At 38.3% G+C, this 18504-nt stretch overlaps 3 protein-coding genes across 3 annotated transcripts in view; 2 read left to right on the top strand and 1 right to left on the bottom strand.

The window, feature by feature from the left end:
• The first annotated feature begins 51 nt into the window (after positions 1-51).
• Positions 52-11384, top strand: LOC123868773 (peroxisomal membrane protein 11C-like). The gene is made up of 4 exons (XM_045911382.1): positions 52-312; positions 6530-6694; positions 7939-8126; positions 9516-11384. Exons 1-4 carry the CDS (start codon positions 253-255, stop codon positions 9787-9789), a joined length of 687 nt encoding a protein of 228 aa, XP_045767338.1. The 5' UTR covers positions 52-252; the 3' UTR covers positions 9790-11384.
• A 695-nt stretch (positions 11385-12079) lies between these two features.
• On the top strand, positions 12080-14813 carry LOC123869111 (peroxisomal membrane protein 11C-like). Its single transcript, XM_045911850.1, has 4 exons — positions 12080-12136; positions 12541-12705; positions 13311-13495; positions 14549-14813. The coding sequence occupies exons 1-4, from the start codon at positions 12080-12082 to the stop codon at positions 14805-14807; spliced, it is 666 nt and encodes a 221-aa protein (XP_045767806.1). The 3' UTR covers positions 14808-14813.
• A 1171-nt stretch (positions 14814-15984) lies between these two features.
• Positions 15985-18504, bottom strand: part of LOC123868718 — a 38104-nt gene continuing 35584 nt past the window's right edge. The window contains exons 37-40 of the mRNA XM_045911284.1: positions 18088-18265; positions 17723-17905; positions 17137-17314; positions 15985-16538 (exon numbers count right to left, since the gene is read on the bottom strand). Coding sequence (XP_045767240.1) covers positions 16494-16538; positions 17137-17314; positions 17723-17905; positions 18088-18265 — 584 coding nt within the window. The 3' untranslated portion in view covers positions 15985-16493. The remainder of the gene's footprint in view (positions 16539-17136; positions 17315-17722; positions 17906-18087; positions 18266-18504) is intronic.

Raw genomic sequence — 18504 nt, 5'->3', positions numbered from 1 at the left:
TTTTGCAATGAACGTCAGTGTCAACGTCAACGTCATTTTTGTTGACAACATATCTCATCAGCTGTTGCGTTTGTTCGGCGTTGGCTAACCTTTCGAAATCAAGGTCCTCAAGTTTTGCGAAGAGAATGGAGAAATGCTGTAGTTTCCAAACAAAAATCTGCACAATCAGACGTGGGCTTGCCGTCCACAATTTAGCTACGAAAGATAACTTATCAGTGAATTAAAAAGGATACAAAGTTGTGATTGTATAACATGTCGTCGGCTGTGGAGGATATCTGTGAATTATTAGATAGTTACAACGGGCGTGACAAGGTAAACTATGCGGAAATATAGCCGCCTTCGTATTGAACTGTGTAGAAGTGGAATTACCAGTCAATAACCTGTTGTTCTATGTCATTTATCATTTCCTGTAGTAGTCACTAATTTTGTACAAATTATACAATATATTATCTTGTTAACAAGGATTTGTTTTACAATTAAGGTCAAGCGCAGGTTAAATAAAAATAAGTGGCTGTAAAGATATGCCTGAAAGGTTTTTTATTACACAGATATGATAAAAGACAATCCTTGCCTCTAGGAAGCCTTTCTAACAGCACAACCACTGATCTAGCCAAAATTTTCCAGATTCTGGAACCTGGAGTGGAATACTTTTTGTCCTTGATCTTGCTAAAAAAAAAAACAAATGAAGGATTCCTAAGTTGAAGTTGAACCTAGTAATCCTTTTTAAAGTGTTCTTCCTTTTAGCAAGTTCACTATATATTTACCAGGCTCCTTGTTATAAATGACAGGCTACAAGTTATTACTTACTACTTTAGAACTTGTAGAATTATAGATTCCTATAAGTAAAATTATAATGTGTAATTATTATAGTGAGGCTTTCATAATTTATTTCAACTTTTTCATATGAACTCAATTATGTAAATGAGGAATAAGAGACAATTTTTAGGGTTCCATACCTCAAAAAGAAAAAGGATGAAGGAACCCTTATAGGATCACTTTGTTGTCTGTCTGTCTGCCCGTCCGTCCGTTTGTCCATGGTGCCTGTCAAAAAAACGTATGGGGTACTTCCCCTTAACCTAGAATCATGAAATATGGCAGGTAGATCTTATAGCACAAGTAAAAGAAATAAATACGAAAACTGTGAATTTGTATTTTGTGATTACATTATTTAAATAAATTAAAATATGTTTCAATTTTCAAAGTGAGATAACTATACCAAGTAGGCCATCATATTATGAAGGGGCTTTGCCTGTATATTCTAAAACAGATTTTTATTTATTTTTATGTGCATTAGTTTTTGATTTATCATGCAAAATGTCTGAAAAACGCCTGGTTGGAGTCTGACTTGCACTTGGCCGGTTTTTTATTAATTGATTAGGTATGAGGCCTTAGCTGTATCTGTGAAGTTTGTTTACCTTGAAGTTAAGAGGATCATTGTCAACGATCCCTCGTCGATTTCCTACGTATGATATTATTGTTCTCATCTCTATCTGCCCTGGTTCGTGCATTCTCGGTTCCTAGATCGGTACATTTGTGATATCCAATTCAAATTGCTGTGATTGGCTGAATTTACCATGTTCTTGCTGCGACAATGAGTTTGAGCCACTAGCGGAACAATGTTAGCCGGTCAGAAATGATTGCAATTAGTCAACCTGTTTGACGTCCGTGTTCTGTTTTCGATTACATAAAAGAAAATATTGTTGTTGCAATCATCAATTTTAGCAAATAGTGAAAGAGAGTCGGCCAATCAGAGGTCACAACTACCGTCACACTTTCTGTCACACTATGGCAGTAGGCATACCGAGTAATGAAAACAATTTTTCATTCTGTCTAGGTCTAGTCTAGGGTTGCCACCTGCCTCTTTTTGATTTACAGGCTACCACCATCAAAAATACGGGGTTTAGATTTGAAGAAATTTGAAAATTTGAAGTATTTGAAGAAACAGGCGGTGGTTCTCTCTGAAATGCATGGAAAGCCTATTTAGATATTTCAGTTTATTTGTAAGTTTTGTATTTTTTCTCTGTATGTTGCCGTGTCTTGATTGGTGAACTGTGTTTGCAATGTGGTTTTAAATAAAAGATTTATTTATTTAAATAGCTTTTAAAAACTCTTAGTTTTGTAAAGCAAAATGTTATACATTTCATGCATACAATCTTTTCATTTTAACTTAAAATTACATTTAATTTGTAATTCCACCTTCACAGTATCAATACTATGGCCGTAGCCAGGAATCGATTTCGGGAGAGGTTTTATCAAGGCCGGAACTGAATCATGTCATGAGGAAAAAAACATTCGCTCAACTTTATGGGCTAATTACCTGGTTAGTGGAATTTCGCCTTTCAATTTGACAGTGAGATAAAATACAACAATAAAAAAGCGCGAGCGCAGTGAGCGTAAGTGTTTTTGGTTCAATACAGAAAGAATTAAAGTGAAAGGGAAACGAGTTTAGCCATGGCAAGATTTTATTTTTAAAGCTCCCTATCCATACTAATATTACGAATACGACAGTATATCTATTTGCCTATCTATTTGTTACCCTTTCACGGCCCATCTTCTTTACCAAAATTTTGGTACTTACTATTCAGAGGTAACTTGCATCCCAGACATAAGCTTTTTAGTCCGGAAAATCCCCCACGGAATTTTTAAAACTCTAAATTCATGCAAACGAAATTGTGGGGCTTACACCAAGTAATACAAATTCAAAGCGCGAGTGAAGTGAGCGCGAAATGTTGGATATATTTCCAAAAAAAAATTGGTAAGCAAGTGCAAGAAATAGTGTAAGTATTATTTTAGGCTTAGGTTTTTGACGGCTTCCCAGGCGCAGTCGCCATTTCTAAATTTCTGGTCTGGTGGGAGGCTTCGGTCATGGCTAGTTATATGGTTAGTATGGCCCTAACGGCCAAAAAATTAAACTGCATCATCACTTACCACTAGAAAAGATTAAAGTCACGGGCTAACTTGTATAAAAAAAGGCTAACATCCTCAAACCAAGCCCCGCCGCCTTGACTACGACCATGATCAATATCGAGTGGGTTTCGGCTACGCATTGCCGCAAAAGGAAAATATTCTTTCTACTGGACATAACGTCAGTGTTCGGTTTCGCCAGCCAAGTGCGAGTCAGACTCACGCACCGAGGGTTCCGATTCGGGTATTTTTTTCGACATTTTACACGAGAAATCAAAAACTGTTATGCATTAAAAAAATTATGCATAAAAATAAATAAAAATCTGTTTTAGAATGAACAGGTAAAGCCCTTTCATATGATAACCCACTTGATATATGTAGTTATCTTACTTTGAAAATTGAAAATACTAATATTTGTTCATGAACACATGACAGACGGATAGAAGGACAGATGGACAGACGGACAGACGGAAAGACAGACAGACTGATAGACAACGAAGTGATCCTATAAGAGTTCTTTTTGCTTTTGAGTTACGGAACCCTAAAAATATTTAGTTTTATTTGCCCCGTATTTTATTTTCATAATTACCGGTTTCTCTATCCTGAAATACGGGGTAACCAGTAAAATACGGGGCCTCTGGCAACCCTATTCGGAAAACACTGTCACATTCAAGTTAATGTCAAATATTTTGTTTTCAATTACAGAAAGCTGCATCAATCATTATTACAATATTTTCTTTGTTGTGATTGGCTGAATTTTTGAGTTTCAGCCAATAAACAGACTGTTTGCCAATTAAACGTCATAACAATATAAATGCCAGAAAGTTTAACCAAATAAAACAAACTTAATGAGAACCTAGTGAGAATGCAAACGGCACACAATTTATAATACATATTATGTTAGTCGTATATAATAGATATTATAGTAGTCGTTCACTTTGGTAATAGTCAGATTGTCATCAGTAAAATTGATATTGGTCGATGTATCGTAAATTATTGTTTCGGTGACAAATATTTTTATTATCTATTTATCTTTGAACAGAATGGAATAGAATGAAATGGAATGGAATACAATGATACATTTTTATTCCTGTAAACTTTTAGGTAAACTTTAAAGTGTTTTTGGATGGTCAGAAAAATTTACCACTGGTTCGGAATGCCGATCCTACGTTTTCTAGGGTTTCGTACCTCAAAATGAAAAACGGAACTCTTATAGGATCACTTTGTTGTCTATCTCTCTGTCTGTCGTGTGTGTCAAGAAAACCTCTAGGGTACTTCCCGTTGACTCAAAACCATGAAATTTGGCAGGTAACCTAACTGCGTAATTTTGGGTAGTTTTTTTAATCGATAAAGAAAGTTTGCGACATTGTTCAATAAAAAATTTGGATTCCAACTCCTCAACCCTGATGTTGCAGGGGACCTGACTACTAAAGCTAATGGGATTTAAAAAGTGTCGATTATTAATTGATATTGAAGGTATCTATACCAAGTAAACACTTTGTCGTTGACCTCAACCCTGATGCTGTAAGAAATTGCATTCCTAAATCCTGGTGATCCCTCGGGATTTGAAAAGGATCATCCGTTTAAATATTCTTACGTGATACAGAAACAAGTTGCATCCCGGGGACGGGCTATTACGGAGAGGCAACTTTTGTTCTGGGAAATAAAAGGATCGGGATTTTTAAAAACCTAAATCCACGCGAGCGAAGCTGCGGGCATTAGCTAGTTGTAAATATATTTAGAAGCTACTATAAGATAATAGATAAGGTACTTATTTCCTTATATTTTTATTGTATGGCAGCGCGCGGTTTTAAATTATAAATTGCACGTCCTGTCCTTTTCTGTAATACATTTTTTTCTCAATATCTACCGCTTTATCTCATAGCAAGAGTCCGTAAGACATAATACAGTGAAAATAAGCAAAATATACAATTTTTGCAGTTTCCACGTCAGTACCTGTCGAATTTTTCTAACAGTGTAAGCAGCAGAGCTGAGTTTACCATCAAGTGTTGATATGTGGGTGTTCCATAGAAGCTTTGCATCTAACATTATACCGAGAAACACGGGGTTCTCCTTTATTTTCAACATATGATTATTTATCAATGAATTTATGTCATTTAAGGTCCTGGTATTGGGCAGTGTGAATTCAACACACTTAGATTTCTTTGCATTTGGAAGTAAATTGTTAGCAATAAATCAGAGAGTGACCTGTGATATGGCATTACATATTAAACATTGTCAAAAATTATGGCATTACATATTATACATTGTCAAAAATTATAATATTAAAGCTGTGCGTATTGCGTGAGGAATTGCGTATTGCGTGAGGAATAGGTGCAACTTGCAGGGTTTGATGCATGCGCTATTGCCAGCAAACATGAGACATATTTTTATCTACAGGCAACGTCTGAGTAGGTAACGCATACGTCTAACGCAAGTTGAAATGTACCAGTGTATTTAGTTAGACCTATCGACAAGTTTGGAGTTGGGTGCAGTCTAAATGTGGCCCGTGTGTTTAGACTTTCAGTTTCTGTCAGTTTCACGTGTCGTCCCCCGCACTTCACCACCCCGCTTGCACAAATCGAGACAGCACGAAATTTTCAAGATTTCTGGGTGTAATTTCTGGTTTTCGTAGTTCCCACATAATTATAACAATATAAAATATATAACGATAATTTTTTTACTACATAATATTCATTAAATTTTCTAGGTCTGTGGTTTTCCCAAATTTCATTAAATTGCTTCGTTGTCTAGAAAAACGAGCACAAAGTTGGGCCTTTTTTTAAAGAAAAATACAAATCTTTGAGCCCCTGTAATTTTAAAACTACATATTTTTAGAAAAATCTAAAACACCACAGACACAGATATTAGTTTCTAGACTATGTCTGCAAAATTTCATGGACTTTGGTTGCTTAATATTCAAATGAAATGGGAACTACGATTGTATGGAGTAAGTGACGGAGAGAGCTCTGTTAAGGAGATTCCATTGTAAATGGATATATTTGCAAATCTCATTTTTAAAATCATCAATCAAAAATTTTAGAACTTGTATTGAAACTGTCATTGATTGATTTGTAAGGAAATAATACTTTATCTTATGTATCATTTTATTTATGAAAGGGAAGGGAAATCTCTGAAATTTATAGCTTATTTATAACTAGCCGATGCCCGCGACTTCGCCCGCGTGGATTTAGGTTTTTTAAAATCCCGTGGGAACTCGTTGATTTTCGTGGATAAAAAGTAGCCTATGTGGTAATCCAGGATATTATCTATCTCCATTCCAAATTTCAGCCAAATCCGTTCAGTAGTTTTTGCGTGAAGGAGTAACAAACATACACACACACACACACACACACACACACACACACACACACATACAAACTTTCGCCTTTATAATATTAGTGTGATAGCATGAAATAGCATAAAATAAAACATAATAGCATAAAAGTTAAAACAATATTTAGGGGGAAAATATTTTTTATCATTTTACTTGTTTTACTAAGTTTGCAGTATGTTATTAAAACCTGCAAGAGCATAGATTCAAATCAAGTACACAAGCTTTGCATTTTACTAGGAGGGAAAAGAGGACTATTTATTACTTTTAAAAAATAGTGTAAATTTTCAGGTGGTCCGCCTAGCTTGCTACTCATGCAAGTTATATGGTTGCCTGCGCGGAGAGAAGCCCTGGCAGACGGCAGGGTCGCGGCTGTCGGGCGCCAGGCTCATCCTGCGGCTCTTCGACGACATCCCCATGATCCGGCACACATACAACTACGGCTTGGGGAGACATGTGAGTTTTGTACATAACGGGGTATATACCATGATTAATTTGGTGTTTTTAATTGCCGAAGTTTATTTACGCGACGTGGTCACGACGGGGCTACATCGTGACCGTCGTGACCACGACGCGTAAATAAATATTGGCAGTTAAAAACACCAAATTAATTGTGGTATAGACCCATCCAATCCCATCCCAACCCATAGTTAAATGTAAAATTTCGTTCAACCATGAATAGAATAAATATAATTTTGCGAATTGGGGTGGGAGAAAGATGTACCCGGAAGGCTGGTAGTCACCTCAGTCAGCATATTAGTGCATAAAAAGAATATACTAAAAGATTAATAATAATTACCTACACATATTATTATGTATTTTCCAATGATTATGATAAGTGATAACATCTTATGTATTTATGGTATTGGATTTGCTTATCAACAATTAATCTTATCCACATTGATAGTACACCTAATTATACCATATTATTATACAAAGTTTTCTATAGTTTGAGTACCACAATACCACAATTGCATGAGATTTGAATTTGAATGTAAAATCTTAAATTTCAGTATGAAAAATAAATAAATAAATAAATATTGGAAATAATGTACATAAAACTTTGGAAAGAGATAACGGTTTCGTAGAGAGTTGTCTCTGTCGTTGAGACCGATGAAACGTCACATAAGTGATAGACAACTCTACAAAGCCAAAATTTCTTTCTAAAGTTCCAAGTAAAATTTTCCTGCCGGGCACTGTAAAGTGTAAGCTATCAACCGACTGCTCTATCAACACACAGCCTAAACCGCTGAGGGTTAGAAACATAAAATTTTGTCAATAGGATAGACCCTCACTATTTTATTTTTATTTATTTTATTTTTATTTAAATGCATATCAAAAATTGTGGAACTGGCCCAATTCGAACCGCGTCTTCTGGGTTCCGACGCTCTGACCGCAATTTTTGATATGTATTTAATCGGAAAGTCGTGGGTTCGATCCCGGGCACGCACCTGTAACTTTTCTTTTTAATTAACTATCACTTGCTTTAACGGTGAAGGAAAACATTGTGAGGAAACCTGCATGTCTGAGAGTTCTTCATGTTCTCAGAAGGTGTGTGAAGTCTGCCAATCCGCTTTGGGCCACCCTAACCACCACCACTAACCTAAACCCTTCTCACTGTGAGAAAAGACCCGTGCTCAGTAGTGGCCCGGCAATGGGTAGATCATGATGATTTAAAAATTACTTGCTACAATTTTCAGGAGTCGTCAAAAATAGCAGCAGTGCTTGGCGTACTGGCAAACATAGTGGACCAGACGTTCCTGCCGGTGGAGAAGGCGTGCTGGCTGCACGAGGTGGGCGTGCTGCAGCTGTCGCCGCGCACCGCGGACCGGCTGGAGGTGCTCAGCACGGCGCTGTGGGCCGCCAGCCTCTACATATCACTAATACAGTGAGTATCATATATCACCGGTGAATGAATTAACCCTTGAACACTCCTTTATCTACCTGGGCACGATTGAAAATTATTTTTCAATTTTTTAACATAAAATAAAGTAATTTCCGCGGGAAAAAAATTTTTATGTTAAAAAAACCAGCCAAGTGGGAGTTCGACTTGCACACGAAGGGTTCTGTACCATCATACAAGGTATACCTAACACTTTTATGTAGAGTACTGCAAGTTAATAACGGACTGCGTCATCTATTTAGTAAATTAAATATTTCGTAAACACATTTTTTTTTTTTTTTTGTGTGATGTAACCACAAATTCACGGTTTTCGGATTTTTTTCCTTTACTTGTGCTATAAAATCTACCTACCTGTCAAATATCATGATTCTAGGTTAACGGGAAGTACCCTATAGATTTTCTTGACAGACACTACAGACGGACAAACAGATAGACAACAAAGTGATCCTATAAGGGTTCCGTTATCCCTTTTGAGATACGGAACCCTAAAAAATTAACAATATTTGTCGTTTACGCCTTGTGACGTCATTAATCGTTTTCTGTACAGCGTGACGTTAGTAAAATTTACTATATAAAAAAAAAACATGATTTTTTGAATTATTATAATTTAGTTATGAATTCTAGCCCCATAAACTACCGCTGCATGTACAAAACATCACATTATTCTATTACTACAGTCCAAGAGCCTATTCCTATATTTCTACAGTAGGTGTTTAAAATTGCAAGTAGGTATAATATTAGCTCAATATGTACCTTTTTAACTACGTAAATAAAGCTTGACATGCTAAACAAATAGACAAAACAGGGAAAATTATGCATCATTAGTTGTGCCAAGCGAACGAAGGTAGGTATGAAGCGTAGTTGCGTCATAAGCTCATAATGGTTACAATTAGTCATGAGGACATAATTGGATTTTTTCGCTTTTACTTTAATTCAATGTCATTAACACGAGTTAATTAAATTCCAATGTAAGTTGATCTTATAATACGATCGAGTAAGTAGATACCTAATTGTTTGATAAATGTTGTATAGAAGCAGGCGTTATTCTGCGGAAGTCCATGATATACAAGGAACCAAAAGCTTAATTTGCTATAATCCGCTGAAACAGACAGATCTCTATGGCGCAGCATGCGACATGCACCGCCCGCCCTCCCACTGCTAAACATGCAGGAAAAGCCCGCCACCAGGCACCACACAAATCCCAAAACCACTCAGTCGGAATTGATCATGGGCAGCTACAGTTTCTTTACAATTTTATAAACTAAAATTAACATTTTTGGATTACTTATTGATAATACTATCTTATTTATACATTTTTAGATTGTTTCTAGCTTGGTATAAAATACCCTATTGAAAGAATAATTATTTTTGCAGGACGTTCAGATCGATCCGCCACATCTGGTGGAGCCGCGACTGCCTGCGCGCGGACACGGCGTGCGACGCGCGCCGCAACCTTGACACGCGGCTGCTGCTGCAGTGCGTCACGGCAGGCAAGCTGGGGCTCGACATCACGCACGCCGTCAGCTGCCTGCCGCCGGGCTGGCTGTGGGGCGAGCGCATCGACGCCACCAAAGTCTCCGCGATAGCCACCCTATCCTCTCTGATCGGCATCGGGTTGTACTTCGCGAGGAAACGACTACTCAAATGATTTGTGATTACTTAATAAGTGATGGTCGTGTAAATAAATTGAAAGATTTGGGGAAGGAGGATCAAAGGCGGTGTTTTTCTTAATTTGGTTAAGTGCGCCATCTAGTTCATTGTCGGGTGTACTTAAATGTGATGAAAACAAAAACTTCTTATTTTCTTCTTATTTTGTATAATGGCTTTTAGTAGTGCCACAGCAGCACAATGCACTTCGCCAATGTAACGTAGAATGGAAGAGCCACAAAGGGGATAGTTTAAAAATTGGCGATACATGATTCAAAATTACATTTTGCAATAAAAGGATTTAGACTTGAAAACAGTTGTCAAGGCTAAACGGTTTGTCAAAAAACATGGAACTTAAAAAACTAGATCACAGTCTTGGAAACAAAGTTTTTTTTTTTATTACTTTTATAAATACTTCTAAATCGTCAATTGCATCTCCACTGTTTCGGAATGCCTTTCCTACCGAGAAGAGCCAACAAACACGGCGGTGATTTGTGACTGACCAATTTAAAAAAATATATTATAATTGATTGTAAAAAAACATAAGACTATGATCTTTCTTCCCCCTTACCCTTTTGTTGTTATTATTGTTAGAGTAACTCAAGTGAGAGGATATTTTAACGGATACTTTTTGATGTCCAGCTTAACCCTATGTTGTGTATATTTCAATGTTTTAACTTTTACTATGTTAACTTTAATTTTTTATGTAAATAACACTTTATGTATATAATTCTCTTGTATTATTTTGAATGTATATATAGGTATGATATTTTATGTACCAATTAAGATATCCCTCTTCATCGTAATTAAGGTTGAGATCTATAGAGCGCACTTTGTCTTTGCTTAGACTCAAGTTTCCGTTAAAACGAGACAGGTTTATGCCGGCAGTATAACGCTGTCTCGTTTTAACAGTGTCTTAAGTCTAAGCAAAATCAAAGTGCGCTCTGTAGATTTCAGCCTAAGGGTCATAAACCTTTTCCCATTAGTCTTTAGGTAGAAGTTTTGGAGATTAGGTGTAACACAGTGGATTTCCATACCCTTTCAACTAAGCGAACGAGATTTCGACTCTTTTTACAGTTATTATCAGAGTTAAATTAAAACTATAATGTCCATAATCAACACTGTCTACTAACTAATATTGTTGTTGTTCTTTTTTAATTATGACTAAAGAACTTTTTATTTTCAATGTAATTTTGGTAATTTAAATTAATTTCAAGTGATGATTTTATGTTAAATCATCTATACTTATATGGTGTTAAATAATTCCGTATCAATATACGATAACTTCACCCACTGTAAGTTTCTTAAAAACCGGCCAAGTGCGTATCAGGCCACGCGCGGGGTAGGGTTCCGTCACAATATACCTACTAGCTATGTAATATGTTACCTAAGTATGCCAAATCATAACTTTCCAGTACTTGCGTACTAATCTTTAGAAAACTGCAAGGGTTCCTTGTATACTGCGGAACCCTAAAAATGAAGTCTCTCTAGGCTTATATACCCTGCATCCTCTTTTTCTGTGTAACTAAGTATGACGGGTTTGTAAATAATTATTTTTAACTTAACATTAGTGATAAATAAAGTATTTTTACCGATTATCTAATTTTATTTATGTAGTACCTTCTAGACTTCTATCCCTTCGATTTATGAATAGGAAATTAATTTTTTATAGTTAAGTATGTCGTGGTAAAATTTTTGAATCTTCCACGACAGTTACTTAGCGTATATTGCGATAAAATACCGGCAATTTAGTATTTCATTTATATATTTAACTAGAGGATGCCCGCGACTTCATCCGCGTGGATTTAGGTTTTTGAAGATCCCGTGGGAACGGCTTGGTTTTCCGGGATAAAAGTTGTCTATATCAATAACATGGACGCAAGCTACCTCGGTACCAAATTTCATACAAATCGGTTGAGCGCATGGGTCTTTAGGAATCCCGTGGGAACTCTTTGATTTTCCGGGATAAAAAGTAGCCTATGTCCGTCCCCGGGATGTAAGCTAACTCTGTACCAAATTTCATTAAAATCGGTTCAGCGGTTGAGCCGTGAAAACGTAGCAGACAGACAGACAGACAGACACACTTTCGCATTTATAATATTAGTATGGATTGAGGATTTCTAAAAAAGCAACTTCCTAGACCTATCATTTAAAAATTATCTTATCAGAAAAGAATTGATATCTAATATTGGTAGGCTCTCCAACTCAGAACGAGCGGTACCCAATAGTAATACATAGATACTAACCAGTAGTGGTGCAGTGCAGCGCGCAGAGACTGCCTGCAGAGAGCCATGGAGCTGGTGGATGAATTCTGCAGCTTGCTGCAAACGCATTCTAACCGGGATAAGGTACGTGAGTTTATCAACATTAAAAAAAGTGTGCTTAGTTCCTTTTAAGTCGGCTAAAGAAAAATAGATTGTAGGATATCAAGCCTACAATTTTAGAAAGCACTGTCCCTTTGCCATACGATTTGAAGGTCTCTCATTCTGCCGTCCTCTCAACTAAAAAGCCAATAACTGCAAACAATAGTTTAAACAGTTTTCGCCAAAACATATGGGATTTTAGAAAAAATGGTGTTTCTAAAAAAGCTGACATGTAAGAGCATACCTCTAACCATGATCTAAAGTAACTATACTTAGCATTCTCTTTATAAGCATTAGTTTCAAAAATCCTCAGTTTTGAGCTATAATTTAAAGACAACTGTTTGCAGTTACGGCTTTATTAGAATGTAGAGCCATCTTCCATATTCCAGGTGGTGTACCTAGCATGCTACTCGCTCAAGTTCTGGGGCGCGTCGGGCAGGCGGCCGGCTCTGACCACCGCGAGCGCGCGGCTGGCGACTGCGCGCGCCGCCATGAGGCTGTTCGACGACGCCGCGGTCATCAAGACGCTCCAGGCTTACGGGCTCGGCAAACAGGTATGCACTCAGGTCCCTTTATACCTAATGCTGGACGGATTTAACCCGGCGATATGTGTGGATCTACTATATCTACAGGGTGTAATCAGAACGCTAGCAAAAACGAAGACAGGTGATAATGCTGATGATTACTGATAAGACACGATACAAAAAACTACGATTTTTTTTTAAATCCTGTATTTTTTAAAGTTCACAATATATTGCGAATAAAACATCTGACTGACGCTAGAGGTCAACGAACATTTCGTAAACAGGTCACTCGAAGTCAATGCCGCGTCGTAGGTTTTGCACGCTATTCAATGCGGGTTTTAAAAATGCTAATAAAACTGCAAAGACAGAATCTGAAATCTCGTCCTCTTAGTCGAGTAGGATGCAAGTCGAAGCGACTCCCATATCTTTCCGCATACTTAGGTAGGTAGGTAACGACCTATGCAAAAAGATATGGGAGTCGCATTATTATCCCAAAAATATACGTAAGAAATAAGAGAGCAAACCCTAACGGCCAAGCCCCTAAGAAATTAAACGTTTAGAAACCTATTAGACTAGCTCGTATCATTCCTGCAATTGTTAGGTAAGTTACTTATGTGTCTACTTTTTGTCCTCAGGACGGGCCACTGTGGGGCCCATTAGGCACATCGCACAGCATCTTCACGCTGGCATACCTGCAGGCGGAGAAGCTGATGTTTCTGCTGGACACAGGCGTGCTGGTGTTGGACGCACAGAACGCACACAAGATCAGGACAGCGCATAAGCTGTTCTGGTCTTTGTATACTTTCGTCGGGTTTCTCAGGTTAACAAATATCGTTAGTTAGTTCAGTTTAGGCGACTAAAAGTTATTAATAAAGGTGTACAGATTTCGATGTAACATTTCCATTTTGGAGGGACTCTAGCTTAGTATCCAAAGATATTCAACTAGGTATCTTCTTGTTTGGTATGTACCTAGGTACTTTTGTATTATCCTAAGAACTCCACAACACAGGTAAGGTGTTACTTGTGACTAAGTAGGATAATGCATCGGGGTGTTAAAAGCGTTAGCAATGGAAAGAGAAAGAATGGAAAGCAACTTATAAAAAGCTCATACCTACTACCTACTTGATTTTCGTTTCAAAAGAATTGTATTTGCGACTTGTTGAAAAATATTCCAGTGGTCGCAGAAGATATCCGGAAGAGCAAATGTTATCAAGATTTACGTAACAGCTTTTAAATATTATGGACAGGTTCTGATGCTACTGTCAACAGATCATTTGATAACAAATCAATACGCTTTCATCTTATCCGTCTCGATTTGCCTATATCTGGGTATAAGATAACTGAATCCTTATGGTCAGAGATAGGTTTAAACTCTAAGCACGTGTTTTCCTATTACCAGTATCTTTGCATTTACGCTTCGCTGAAGGAAAACAGCTAATACCTACCTACTTAGGAAGTAGTACTTAAGTAGTAAAATGTGTAGGATCTATAGTCATCATAACGGAGTTCAACTTCCGTCGACCTAATCGTCAGCTTGGATTAAGTTTAAGTACTTATTTAAGCAAGTTTTTGTGGGATTTTCTCGCTTATTTTGTCTTCAGCAGGTAGATACCATACCTATTTTTGTTTTGAGACTTGACTGCAATCTGACCTGCTGGCATGTGATGATGCAGCCTTGGAGCGCGCTAGCCTGGAAGATGCCTATTCTCTTGAAGGTACATATCTATACTAAACTGGAGGGGAAAACTGACTTCGGAAAACCGTTCCATATTTTAGCGTATATGTAGGGATACCTGTACCTCACCTAAATTATAATTTTAGCGATATTGGCATAGGTATAAAAGATATACATGAATTGTTTTGTGTTTGACAGATCACTCCGAACGCTCCACATAGCAGCCAACAACTTGCAAGCCCCGGCCCGCACCAAGTGTGCCCCCGCGAGGTTCAGGCAGGCAACCCTGACCAGCACCAAGCTGCTCCTGGATGTGGTCCACGTGGTGAGCTGGCTGCCGCGCGGCTGGCTGTGGGGCAGCGCCCTGCAGACGTCTCACGCTGCGGGCATCGCCACTCTGTCGGGCGTGCTCGGACTTGTGATACATTACCGCGGGAAGAAGCTTCTGCCGCGGTAACGGAACCTATTTCATAGGTATCGCCACCAGAATTTAGAAATCGGTCAAGTGTGAGATGGACTCGCGTAGACAGGTTCCGTACCATTGTCCAAGAAATAAAACTTTTTTTTTTAATTTCCATAGCGGCAATTTTGAAACTTTTAATATTTTGTTGTACTACTGTAGGTACGGTCTATTATGGTTCACTGACAGACAGACGGACGGACAGCGGAATCTTAGTAATAGGGTCCCGTTGGCACCCTTCGGACGGAACTCTTAAAAAGGAAGTGATCATTCAAATACGAACAGTCGTTTGATTTAAAATATACCACCACACGCCACAAGTGAAGTTATCAGTTTTTAAAATTTGTTCCCTAATTCAAACTGATAAGGTTCAATTCTTAATTAAATAAAAAATCTCTTTATGTTAAGTCAAACTTTTTAGAGATGCAAACAGGAAAACCTACAAAGCAATGCAAAAGGGCTATGCATTTATAGGATACAAAGCACTGCACTCGAAAAAATTTCTTCAATAAAAATGCAAAATAGTTAACATGGGCTTAGCATTGTTATCTAATCCACTCGATTAAATTCCTATTGTTACCGCGATTTAGGTATATAACACCGTGATAGCTATCGCTTTTTCTTGATAAATGACGGAATTGATAAACATAACAGATCGCGCGTTTTCTTAGATTAGTTGTACTTAGTAGTTATGAAAAACAGTAAGTTTTTTCTCTGTACATACCTATTGCTGATAAGTATTACATAAAGTTGTTAATGGTATCAAGTTTAGCTATCAGCAATTAGTTTTAGAGCGATTACGCATTCGTCCGATCCGAGTTCCTGAAAATAAATCGGACGCATGACATAGATACGTCAAAGCCCACTTAGCTTGGATTTGGAGCAGAGATCGGATAAGGTGCGTGCAATATCAGTTTTTTATATTCGTATTTTCACGGACTCTGATCGAATGAGTGCGTAATCGCTCTTAGGCCTTTTAGACAATTCGTTTTGATTATTCTATGAAGTAACTGTAAAGGTGTATTTACGCATTCGCAAGATAAGTCGTAAAGAGTGGCGAGTCGGACGCGCGAGCTACCTGTTGTACACATTCGTCGCGACATGTCGACGACATAAAGAGCGTGAGCGATGCCGAGTATATAGATGCATTGTAACATGAAATGAAACAAAACTGTCTATTACAACGTTTTCTTTATTTAAGTAAATAAAGTGGCCAGTACAAAAATAATGTTACACTAATATAAGTTCTTGCTAAATATCTTTTTAGCAATATTCTTCTAGTCACACCAATATTAATGATTGTTTATCGAATTAGACTAAAATAAAACCTATATAGACCTAAAATCGCCTTTTATTTAATTTCAAAAACCTAGAACGTTCCGTATCTTTTTTCTTAGGTACAATCATAAATATTTTAAGTAGGTTAAACTTATGATATCCTACCACTATATAAAAATTGCGAAAAAAGTTCAGCTCACACAGACAGGCAATCTAAAGACAATTGAATTAATGATTGTATTCAATAATTTAAAGACTACCAAACAAAAAATATGTATTCCTACATAAAAACGTATTTTTATCGAGAGCTCAAGATGTCCACAATTTATTGATCTATCTAAATACTATGGATCCAGATCTTTGGTTTTTGCCCTCTTATCCACAATAGTAGCAATTTCAGTCAGATTATACTAAATTGGCAGTTAGATCCAGTTCCTCTTTGAAGTATACCTGAAAATAAATAACTTGATATTAGTAATATTTCTTCTACTTTTATGTACAATTAGACAATGCCCGCAACTTCGTGCGCGTAGATATGGGTTTTTAAAAATCCTGTGGGAACTCTTTGATTTTATGGGATAGGAAATAGCCTATGTCCTACCTCTTGATGTAAGCTATCCCTGTACCGAATTTCGTCAAAATCGATTAAGCAGATGACCGTAAAAGACAGACAGAAACATTTTATTTATATTATACTGGGTGTAACCAGAACGCATTTTAGCGTTATTATTATACTACCTTAACACAATCGAATGCCAATAACCCTATAAAAAAATAGTATAACCTTGTAACTCGAGTCCATGTCCCACCTACGACGCGGCATTGACTTCAAGTGACCTATTCACAGAACTTTCGTTGACGTCTAGCATTAATTAGATGATTTATTTGCAATATATTGTGAACTTCTGAAATATACAGGTTTTTTTGGTATTTTTCTTAAGGTACCTTATCAGTAATCATCCGTACTATCACTGTCTTTATTTTTGCTAGTATTCTGGTTACATCTTGTACAAGTATGGAAAAAAATTAATGTGAAACCAAAGCGCACCTCATGCTGTAAGTAAAGCTTCACAGCGAGTCGCGGCAGCATGTCCGCGCGCGCGCGGCGCGCCCACGCCACCGCGTCCGCGGAGCCCAGCAGTGCGCTGCACGCGGACTCGTACGCCTTGACGTTGGCTTCCGACGGCGACACCACGCACAGCGCCAGGCGACACAGCAACCGGTGCCTGAGGGACAGATGTAAATAAAAATCGCTCAAATGCGAGTTGGACTCGCATACGAAGGATTCCGTATCATCGTACAAGAAATAACACTTTTTGTAATTTTCATAGCGGTTATTTGGATACTATGTGTGTGTTATAGCGGCAATAGTACACATTATGTGAAAATTTCAACTTTGTACCTATTATGGTTCACGAGGTACAGCTGTCAGACAGACGGACTACGGACGGACGGATGGAGAGCGGAGACTTAAGGTCGAGTTATACCTAATGTGCACACGATGGGACGGGACATTCTATTTATCCAATAGAAGTTTACGAAATCTTAATCACGTTACGTATAACTCGACCTTTAGTAATAGGATCCCGTTGATACCCTCCGGGTACAGAAAATATAAATAGCATAGTACTGACTGCGTCGTGGGACAGTTGTCGGCGGAGTGCAGCGTGACCACTTGCAGCAAGGTGCGCTTCTGCTCGGCCCAGCGCGCCAGCAGCGCGCGCGCCGCGTCCGCGCAGTCTGCGTCCCCGCGCGGCTGCACCGCCGCGCGACACGCCACGCTGATCCACACCGCTACCATCACCTCGTTGTTTGCGCTGTTAAATACAGACTACAGTTGCCATAAGTTCATTTACATACGGTATCGCATAAAAGTCCCAAGATATAATGATCGGACAACTTGGTCGTCGGGCATAAAAGTCTAGGGGAAAATCTATTGTGTCGGTCGAGTCAGTTACCTGCACCCGTACAATATCCTGTTTGTGATTGGTATACTCACAAGTTGATGTCATAGTTGAGCAGCGCGTTGAGCGTCTGTGTCAAGTGCGCGTAAGAGTGCGGGCGCGCGAGCAGCATCGCGTAGGCGGCGTGCAAGCCTCCGCGCGACACCAACGCGCCGCCCTCCCACCACGGGCACTGCGCCCAGCGCGCGGACACCGCCGACCAGCCCGCGCTATCTGTACACACTCCACAGCATTGATGTAGCATTTAAAATGTTGTACATATTCAAAATCGCTAGGTAACAGTGAACTGTATTGTTGAATCAAGACTTTTTTAAGGCGATTCGAAAGTGCACCATGCCCGCTCTTCAGTCGCGTGCGAATCGCTGCGCTCAGCGCCGTTCATAGTCAAAATGGCCGCCAAACATAGATTCATCATCATCACTATTATCAACCGATAGGCGTCCACTGCTCCA

This window comes from Maniola jurtina, chromosome 10, assembly GCF_905333055.1.
Source record: "Maniola jurtina chromosome 10, ilManJurt1.1, whole genome shotgun sequence".
Classification (NCBI taxonomy): domain Eukaryota; kingdom Metazoa; phylum Arthropoda; class Insecta; order Lepidoptera; family Nymphalidae; genus Maniola; species Maniola jurtina.
Note: the sequence above shows the minus strand (reverse complement) of the source record. Positions and strands in the feature narration are given on the sequence as shown.